The following is a 10,840-nucleotide window of genomic DNA, read 5'->3' on the forward strand; positions in this document are numbered from 1 at the left end:
AATGAGCTAAGTTATTGATGTTTTGGAAATTTCAGTAGACAATATTTCACTCTTAGTCCAAAAGTTGTCAATGATTTCAAAGTTAGCCTTATCAGAGACGTACATATACACGTCCCTGGCCTTATCTACCCTTACTCATTGTTTCAGAAAAAGCTGCACGTTTTAGTTTGGGCATTTTGTTAACATACTGTACAACGATATTGACATTTTTATTTTTATTTCTAAACAAGTTAAAGGCCACATACGACAAAATAAGCCACAGGAATGAAAAAAAAATGTCTGAGGTTGCGTTCCATATCCATGCACATTTTCGGAACCATTTTCCAAGAATCTTAATTGTTTGGAAATTCACATATGTTGAGGAAAACACGGCAATGCTCGACGCCGCTTTTTAAATTATACCGGAACTTGTGGGTTTTTTTCATCAAAATATTTTAATGCTTACAATAAAAAAGCATATAATACCTTGTTAATTTTGTTAAATCAGAAAGCTTAATTGCACCACAGAATAAGCCTAGCTATCTATAACGCCGTAATTGTACACTAAAAATGCCCAAATTAAGATCGCACCAGATCACTAGGTTTTATACATGTTACCGAACACAGGGATCTGATAATTTGCTATATTTGGACCTTAACTAAGATATTCAAAGTAATTGTACACATTCTATGGGTTAAGTTCAACTTTCCGTACCTACTCCATCTAAACCACTAACACGTGTAAAATTACTCTGAACATCTTAGTTTAGGTCAAGCTGTGACAAATTATCAGGTCCCTGTGCTCCCGGATTGACATGCATTAGGAGTAGACACATATATACAGATATCAGTTCAATGCACTTCCCTCCTCTTTCTTTAAAATCCATGGACCCGTTCCTGCTTTCCATTATATTCTACCACAGACTTACAAGTGTATATAAAGTTATATACCGGGAGGCCGAGTAGATATCTGGTTTCCGTAAAGGAAACCGCTCTTGTAAATGTAGAAATATTCCATTTAAGAAGGAATGTGTACCAGTGGTACTCTAAGTAATAATACTGTCATTATATAAATTAGTTTATTTGATCAAATACGGTAGGCAGAAGCGATACAACGGTGATGGTGAATGGTTAGCTCTAAAACTTTTGACCAATGGAAATGCGTGTTGCTTACGCAGACAAGGAAGTGGAGATCTTTTTAAGAAAGTTTGTCAAGTATTTTCTTCCTGGATGGTGGATGGTGGCGAACACTCCATTTGATGTCCATCCTATAGGGAAATTCTCAAGATGGCGTTGATGTTCGAAAGCATCAGAAACATTTTCAGCGGTTTGTATAGAAATAATCGTCATTGAACTATTAATATTGTCTCAGCAGGGGGCGGGGCAGTTTGTTTATAAACATTCGATATCCACGTGTGAAGCTGAAGGGGGATTTTAACTAATTTTCACAAGTCACAACAGGAACACACATTTTAAAATGTGTGTGTACTCAATCATCAGCATTGATGTCGAAGTAGAATAATATAAAGAAGAAGGTAAACTACAGATGACCTGGACTAGTCCGCTAAAACTTAACATAATCAGTTCGGTTCAAAAATTCTGATTGGTCGATTAATTGTTTACGGACTAAATATGGACATACATTCCTCAAGTCACTCACACCAGATTTTTTCCCAATTTCGACATAACATATATCATGTGTGACAGATAAAAATATGATAGTTTAACAACTTTGAAATATACACTGTATATGAATGTTTGTAGCCAGGTTGGGTCGGGTGTGCAGAGCCGGACAATTCAGTTGTTCAGTTAATTATTTAGAGCATCTTTCGACATAGGAGTGTTAACCTTATTTATTCATTTATTTATGAATAATAATAAGTTCTTATAACATATTTTAAGACCCGTTATTGTGCTTTTATTCATGTTAAAACAACTTCTTAAAGGCGTTATATCACAGGAGTTTGAAATTCTTTCAAAAATTACTAATAACAGTAATACAAAAAATTGTGCTTGAAAAAGTTACGAAATTTTAAATACATTATGCTTTTTTGCTTAATAACATCCTTTTGTTTTTAATCAGTGAATAATAAGATTTTAAAATGCTATTTTCTGTTTTAAAGTTGACCTACCCAGGCGTTCATAGGTGAAATTGGTATGGTCATAATCATGGGATAATTCAGATCATGTGTTCGAATCAAAATTGATTAAACACCATGCTAGCTAGTCTTTGCGGTTCGAAAATCATTGACAGAGACTTCCTGTTGTTTATTTTTCTATCCAAAAAAATTGTTTGTAATATCACAGAATCAGATTACTTAGATTGCTATGGAAGTCCGTGGTGATGTACAATATTTTACCAGTGATAGCGTTTTTCCCGATGGGATTGCCCTTTGATACGCCTTACCTCGATTTCTTGAGTTATGTAACTTTTGAGTACCATATTATATGTTTATAATCCGAGTCCCTTCCATAAACGAACAGCCCATCCTTTGTACAGCATGAACTACTCACTATTATTATTTGTGTATAGTTTTTTCGATGCAATAATTGAAATTATGAATGTTGTGCACAACTTGAACTTGCTGACTCCGGTTCACAAAAATATATGTTGCTGCAAACCACAGAAGTTTGCTTCAACAAATTAACTGTAACAGGAGAAAGAGAAAATGTAACGGCCAGACCGTGGTTTGAACCTGAGACCCTCCAAAATCTAGACGGACTCTCTACCAGTTGAGCTACCTGGTCACCAACGAGCAACCCAGTCCAGTTCCGCTACATTCCTCCCTCTTTTTTCTAAGTCTTCTACCCCTAAGACACAGCTATTTACAACCAAAATACGAGTTATCCCTTTGCTAAGCGTATTCCCAATGCTTGAAACAAGTGTTAATTTGGCAAGCTTGCCAATTTTGTAACAGGAGATTAAGAGAAAATGTAACGGCCAGATCGGAGTTCAAACCCGGGACCCTCTGAATTCTAGACGGACACTCTGCCAAAAGCAATTGAGCTATCTGGTCGCTGTTGATCAACCCAGTCCTGTTCCGCTATATACATAACCCTAAATCCGTGTTTTTCTGTTAACGTTGTACTGTTTTAATGTACAACAGACTGATTTCCTGGTCACTTTAGTAAGACAAATCTGATTTTACATAACAGTGTAGTTCCCACTGGATCTGATTGTTTAAATGTTCAATTCGCTCTTTTACAGATGTGGATAACTTTCTACAGGAGACGCTGAAAAATGAAAAACTTTCTAAGTCATCTACAGAGCATCGACAATCCCTGCTGGACAAAATCAACAAAATCCTGGTCGAGTATCCGCAATTAGCCCCTGAGAAAAACAAAACAGGTAAAGTTTAATTTACCTATATATCTACTGTAACTAACTTAGCCCCTGAAAAATAAAACAGGTAAAGTTTAATTTACCTATATATCTGCTGTAACTAACTTAGCCCCTGAAAAATAAAACAAGAAAAGTTTAATTTACCTATATATCTACTGTAACTAACTTAGCCCCTGAAAAACAAAACAGGTAAAGTTTAACTTACCTACATATCTACTGTAACTTAGCCCAGGAGAAAAATAAAACAGGTAAAGTTTAATTTACCTACATATCTATTGTAACTTAGCCCAGGAGAAAAATAAAACAGGTAAAGTTTAATTTACCTACATATCTACTGTAACTTAGCCCAGGAGAAAAATAAAACAGGTGAAGTTTAATTTACCTATATATCTACTGTCACTAACTTAGCTTAGCTAAAAATGAACAAATTGTTTATAGATTTCTTCGACAATAAATGACAATGTTTCAGAACAATTTATGTATTTAATTCACAACTAGAAGTGACCTAAAATACTTTGCCGATGCTATGAATATATGATTAGTCCAGAGGGTTTCCCTTCAACAAGGAAATATTCCATACAACCTTTTTATGCTTCAGTATATATAGGTACACTGTAAATTAAACAGAATCATGGCCCTGGAAAAATAAGGATATATCTATGAATTAAAGAAATCTTAGTTGTTTTGAATTTTTTCTGTTATATTGTCTTAACAGTTTACAGAAATATGTGCTTTAACACGTTATGTCTTAACTTGTCAAAGTCTAAAAATCAGGCTTTAGTTATTTTTAGGTGAATGGCAGGTGGATTTATTTCTAATAGATTTTTTTGGAGGGTAGGGGCTTGGATTGAGGCTAATGTCAGGGCCCATTGGGTACTGAAAACTTTGAAAATTTTGGGAAATAACATATATCAGCCCGGGAAAAGGCTACCAGTTTTATGTAGATTGTTGTCGTTCTAGCAATTAATGCAGATATTTGACTTTTATTCTTGGTTTTAAATTATCAGTAGAAAATTAAAATTACCAAATGATAGAGAGCTAGGTGATTTATACATTGATGCTTATGATGATAGTTTACATAGCTAAAAATTATAGCAAGTAACAAATTTAATTTGCCTTTTTTATGCAGGTGAGATATTTTGTGGCAGAAAATGTGAAACGCTTTATTAAATGATGAATTGAACATGTTCACATGTCTGTAAATGTCACATGTTTATAACATTCGCACTTCTATAAAGGCAAAGGTCACCTGTCTATAAAGGCAAAGGTCACCTGTCTATAAAGGCAAAGGTCGCCTGTCTATAAAGGCAAAGGTAACCTATATATAAAGGTAAAGGTCACCAGTGTATAAAGGTAAAGGTCACCAGTGTATAAAGGTAAAGGTCACCAGTGTATTAAGGTAAAGGTCACCTGTCTAGAAAGGTAAAGGTCACCTTTATATAAAGGTAAAGGTTACCTGTCTATAAAGGTAAAGGTTGCCTGTCTATAAAGGTAAAGGTAACCTATATATAAAGGTTAAGGTCACCTGACTATAAAGGTAAAGGTCACCTGTCTATAAAGGTAAAGGTCACCTGTCTATAAAGGTAAAGGTCACCAGTGTATAAAGGTAAAGGTCACCTGTCTATAAAGGCAAAGGTCACCTGTCCATAAAGGTAAAGGTCACCTGTCTATAAAGGTAAAGGTAACCTATATATAAAGGTTAAGGTCCCCTGACTATAAAGGTAAAGGTCACCTGTATATAAAGGTAAAGGTAACCTATATATAAAGGTTAAGGTCCCCTGACTATAAAGGTAAAGGTCACCTGTTTATAAAGGTAAAGGTTGCCTGTCTATAAAGGTAAAGGTTGCCTTTCTATAAAGGTAAAGGTTGCCTGTCTATAAAGATAAAGGTCACCTGTCTATAAAGGTAAAGATCACCTGTCTATAAAGGTAAAGGTTACCTGTCTATAAAGGGAAAGGTCACCTGTCTATAAAGGTAAAGGTTACCTGTCCATAAAAGTAAAGGTCACCTGTCTATAAAGTTAAACGTAACCTATATATAAAGGTTAAGGTCACCTAACTATAAAGGTAAAGATCACCTGTCTATAAAGGTAAAGGTTACCTGTCTATAAAGGGAAAGGTCACCTGTCTATAAAGGCAAAGGACACCTGTCCATAAAGGTAAAGGTCACCTGTCTATAAAGTTAAACGTAACCTATATATAAAGGTTAAGGTCCCCTGACTATAAAGGTAAAGGTCACCTGTTTATAAAGGTAAAGGTTGCCTGTCTATAAAGGTACAGGTCACTTGTCTATAAAGGTAAAGGTCACCAGTGTATAAAGGTAAAGGACACCTGTCTATAAAGGCAAAGGTCCCCTGTCCATAAAGGAAAAGGTCACCTGTCTATAAAGGTAAAGGTTACCTGTCTATAAAGTTAAAGGTCACCAGTGTATTAAGGTAAAGGTCACTTGTCTATAAAGCTAAAGGTCACCTGTCTATAAAGGGAAAGGTCACCTGTCTATAAAGGCAAAGGACACCTGTCCATAAAGGTAAAGGTCACCTTTCTATAAAGGTAAAGGTAACCTATATATAAAGGTTAAGGTCACCTGACTATAAAGGTAAAGGTCACCTGTTTATAAAGGTAAAGGTTGCCTGTCTATAAAGGTACAGGTCACTTGTCTATAAAGGTAAAGGTCACCAGTGTATAAAGGTAAAGGACACCTGTCTATAAAGGCAAAGGTCACCTGTCCATAAAGGTAAAGGTCACCTTTCTATAAAGGTAAAGGTAACCTATATATAAAGGTTAAGGTCACCTGACTATAAAGGTAAAGGTCACCTGTTTATAAAGGTAAAGGTTGCCTGTCTATAAAGGTAAAGGTCACCTGTCTGTAAAGGTCACCTGTCTATAAAGGTGAAGGTTACTTGTCTAAAAAGTTCATCTGAGTCACCTGTCTTATTTAAAAGTCACCTGTCTATAAAAGCCAACCTCTATATTGATACAGTCGTGTGACCTGCCTTATTAATTTGTTAAATTGTATATTCATAACTGTTGTAAAAAAAAACTGTTCACTGATTATGCTTTCTAACTTGGAAGGTTTGACACTTCCCAAGGGGAAAGGGGCTACATTTCAGTCCCTACAGAAAGGAACAGAAAAAACACACAAAAAGCCATGTCACTAAAAAGCATCATTATGTACAATAAACACTTTCTCTTGTTAAATAAAAAAAATTGTGAATCTCTGTTGAAACACAACTCTCATATTTTTCCAGCACTGATATTTTCTTACATTTATTCTGTTATCACACTTCTAGCTTTGAATTCGTCCTCTCCGTCAGCATGGTCTGTTTGGAAAAACAGGCTGTCAATGTCTTTCCTCGGTAAGAGCCTGTTTCATTGGCTGATGCTGCATGACAGAAGCCAATCAGGAATCGTGTTATATTTTTTCTTTAAAGTTTTTGCTATATTTTCCCAATATTTGGATCATATTGATGTTGTATAAGTAATCGTCGTCTGTAGTTTTAGACTAGACCAGCATTTGTGTAGTCTGGATTACCTAAAACAGTCCACAAAGTTTGTGTGTATTAAATACCGTTTTTACTGTTATTGACCCTAGATCAGGTCAACATATGTTTGTTTTAACCTGAATAAAGGCCATACTGTTTCCTAACTATCAAATCAGCAATTGTTTTTATTTGATAAACTTCATTATCATATATACTTGTCCGTGATATGGGTTGGGATACTTGTCCGTGATATGGGTTGTTTTGCATGACTGTTTTTTGTGTGATATTGCTAGCTATGTATAAGTTATATTCCAGACCGACCCATATCCGCCTGGCACACACAAATTCTGTTTAACTTCTGGTTCAACACTTTTCAGAAAAATCATACCTCATACTAGTAGTGTACGCACAGCATATATACCCGTCTGTATTCGCTAAACTGTTCTTTGTGTTTTAGTTCAGGTAGAATGTGATAAGAGTTAACTCATTCACCCCTGTAAACACATTTAAACTCTTTCCAATGCAAATGTTGGAATAGTTCATCATGAAATTTCAGGGGTAAATGAGTTCAGCTCATGAACTATTCATTTTCTGTGTTTATGTGTTATTTTTAATAATTTTGATGTTATAGAGCAGTATATATGATAAAAAGGTTTCCATCTTTTGGTATTATGACCATTTCCATAATCAACTCTGTATCAGCCCTCCACACATATGTATCAGCCCTCCACACATATGTATCAGCCCTCCACACATATACATCAGCCATCCACACATATATATCAGCCCTCCACACATATATATCAGCCCTCCACACATATATATCAGCCCTCCACACATATATATCAGCCCTCCACACATATATATCAGCCCTCCACACATATATATCAGCCCTCCACACATATATATCAGCCCTCCACACATATATATCAGCCCTCCACACATATATATCAGCCCTCCACACATATATATCAGCCCTCCACACATATATATCAGCCCTCCACACATATATATCAGCCCTCCACACATATATATCAGCCCTCCACACATATATATCAGCCCTCCACACATATATATCAGCCCTCCACACATATATATCAGCCCTCCACACATATATATCAGCCCTCCACACATATATATCAGCCCTCCACACATATATATCAGCCCTCCACACATATATATCAGCCCTCCACACATATATATCAGCCCTCCACACATATATATCAGCCCCACACATATATATCAGCCCTCCACACATATATATCAGCCCTCCACACATATGTATCAGCCCTCCACACATATACATCAGCCATCCACACATATGTATCAGCCCTCCACATATATATCAGCCCTCCACACATATATATCTGCCCTCCACACATATATATCCGCCCTTTGGCTAATATATCTGGGAGTCTTGGCTGATACACTGAGTAGGATATCAAAATAGTTATATGATTGAAATGAACCAATGAACAACAAAAACAATCAACAATGTCTTTTTCTTCAGACTAATCATGTGTGGTTTTGGTTTATATTCACAGTTACATAAAAGGGTACAACAAATAGAGGTTCCCCAACAATGGCTGGTTATCATGTTTAGCTCGAGTTAGTTAATCTTCAAATTGGATAAAGGCACAAGGTTTACCGAATGTCTTTCACATTTTGAAAATTTAAAACTAATGAGAGTTAGCTAGATAAACGTGATAACTAATCATCACAAGTTTGGGGACCTGTTTCTACCATAACGTTCGTATTTTATCTGGAAAAAGCGCATTTTCCCCTTGGAAAATACATCATATGTGTTTCCAATTTGGGAAACAATGGCCATGAAGCATGACGTCACAATGGAAAATGAGGTCGTAAAGCATTGTTACGTAACGTCATCAATCAAAGATTGACCATTGAAATCACGTCCAGGGTGTTACCCAGTAGTGGGTAACCAAAATTGTTTACCCACTCCTGGCAGGTTTATCCAATGAGACATGGTGAGGAAACCCAGCTACTAGTGGTTGTTGGAGACATATCACTTACCTTGGTATTTTGGTCTCTCAGAAGACTGAAATGTTAATTGGTAGTATTTATAAAGCCCACTTACATGTCGTAAGTTAGTAGTGTTATTGGTTTATGAAGGTAATATGGGCTGACATTTATATTACCTGAGTGTGTTCCTATAGCCCCATGCCATTATGTCTTTGGTAATATGGCATTCGTTTTTCGGCGGCGGAATCACTTCACCTTATTTCGTCACATGTTAGAAAAAAAGACTTGGAGGTAATTATAGGTGTATGATGAATACTCCTCGATTTGATAATCTTAGCAGAATATTTGAAGTAGTGAGGTAAAGTGTAAATTGGAAATAAATGAAGCAAATATATGAAATTTGTTACTTAAATCCTTTCATTCAAAAATATTGAAAATCTGAAGAAGGATATGTATGTAACACATGTGTGACATGTTTTAAGAAAATCTCCAAATAAGATTATGTGGAAGATCTGCGAATCTCTGCGGAATTCTAAGACATAATGTGCAAATCTTACTGCCAACACCTGGGGCCGCGGTGGCCAAGTGGTTAAGGCGTCTGACATTCTGCTACCACTAGCTGGTATAGCCCTCCACCACTGGGTCGCGGGTTCGAGGCCGACGTGGGGCAGTCGCCAGGTACTGGCCGTAGGTCAATGGTTTTTCTCCGGTCTCGGTCTTTGAATGACCATAGATGTTAGTAGGACATAAAACTCAAATAAACCAAAAAACTGCCAACAGTTGCATCGATCAAATCCTATGACATACAAAAATATGTCTGGAATGTAATTTTCAAAGGCCTTCTTGTCATTGATAGCATTAAACATTGTACCCATTGTCTCCCTGCATGCACAACTGCAAGCTGTAATGTTTATGCCTGTTGAGCGATAACAAATCTTCTACTTGCCTCCAATGTTATTTCACATTAATGGCTGAGCATGGTCAGATTGTTCTTATTTGCATAAAGCCTGAGTAACAAATTTGTTTTATTAAAAAACTTATATAATGTGTAAGAGTATATACCCTTAATTCTAACACAAATCACAGGTTTGTAATGTGTAAGGTAGTTACACCCTTAACTCTAACACAAATCTGACCCACCTGTGTTGATTTTGGTGGTAAATTTTATTTTTGGGAGATAAGCATGAACCAAAATTGAAATATCCAAGATGGCTACTGGTCAAAGTCACCGATATTACAAACATGTATACTTGTTTACATTTCCATCGTGTTAATTTTTATTGTTAAGAGCATGCATTTTTTTCTGAATATTCTTTTTAATAATGCCATATTTCCAGGTCCAAAAATCAAAGGTGGCCACTGTCTGTTATTTCTTATATTTAAGTTTTAGCCTGAGTTTTATTATGACACCTGTATGATGTGTCACTATGACACCTGTATAGTATGTCACTTTGACAACTTGATGATATGTCACTATATTTACATTTGCATGGCATTGTCACTATATAGCCTCTTTGAAAGCTGTGTCGTTGATGGGACTTTAATTACTATGCATCACGAGACACAATTCTTAGCGTATTAATACAACACTGACCAGAACTACAATATCCAATATAAATAAACATGACGGCTGCCGAAATATCGCTGGGCATTGTGAGATTTGACAATGCCATTGTAAATTTATGTGCAAAATAAAAAAAAAATTAAAAACACTTTTATTACAACGAAAACAAGACCTACTGATATGAGTCACAGCACACATAAACATTTCAGACATTTGTAACGAACCTGTGCTCCGTCGCAAGATCACTCACTTCAAATGCTATCTTTCACGCGTCTTGCATCCACCATTCCTCAGTTTCTGACGACATGTCAAATAACGAGGATGTTATAGAATCTACCGACTGTTGTCAGGTTCCCATACAATCAACAAATACATTCACGCCTGGATTCTTCACAAAATGAGCAAAGAGAAAAGTTCGAATTAACTTCCAAAAATAACTCCCTCGTGGAGGGCAAGGTCGGATTTACGGTGTTCACTGTATTTGTCCATG

The 10,840-nt window shown here is 36.1% G+C and overlaps 1 protein-coding gene across 2 annotated transcripts in view; it reads left to right on the forward strand.

The window, feature by feature from the left end:
* Window positions 1-1,153: 1,153 nt before the first annotated feature.
* LOC110450581 (src kinase-associated phosphoprotein 2-A-like) overlaps window positions 1,154-10,840 on the forward strand; it is an 18,276-nt gene continuing 8,589 nt past the window's right edge. The window contains exons 1-3 of one of the 2 annotated variants that reach the window (XM_021498179.1): window positions 1,154-1,306; window positions 3,188-3,328; window positions 6,612-6,677. In XM_021498179.1, coding sequence (XP_021353854.1) covers window positions 1,267-1,306; window positions 3,188-3,328; window positions 6,612-6,677 — 247 coding nt within the window. In that variant the 5' untranslated portion in view covers window positions 1,154-1,266. The remainder of the gene's footprint in view (window positions 1,307-3,187; window positions 3,329-6,611; window positions 6,678-10,840) is intronic. The other variant, XM_021498180.1, reaches the window with a different exon arrangement.

This window comes from Mizuhopecten yessoensis, unplaced genomic scaffold (genome assembly GCF_002113885.1).
Source record: "Mizuhopecten yessoensis strain PY_sf001 unplaced genomic scaffold, ASM211388v2 scaffold5331, whole genome shotgun sequence".
NCBI lineage: Eukaryota > Metazoa > Mollusca > Bivalvia > Pectinida > Pectinidae > Mizuhopecten > Mizuhopecten yessoensis.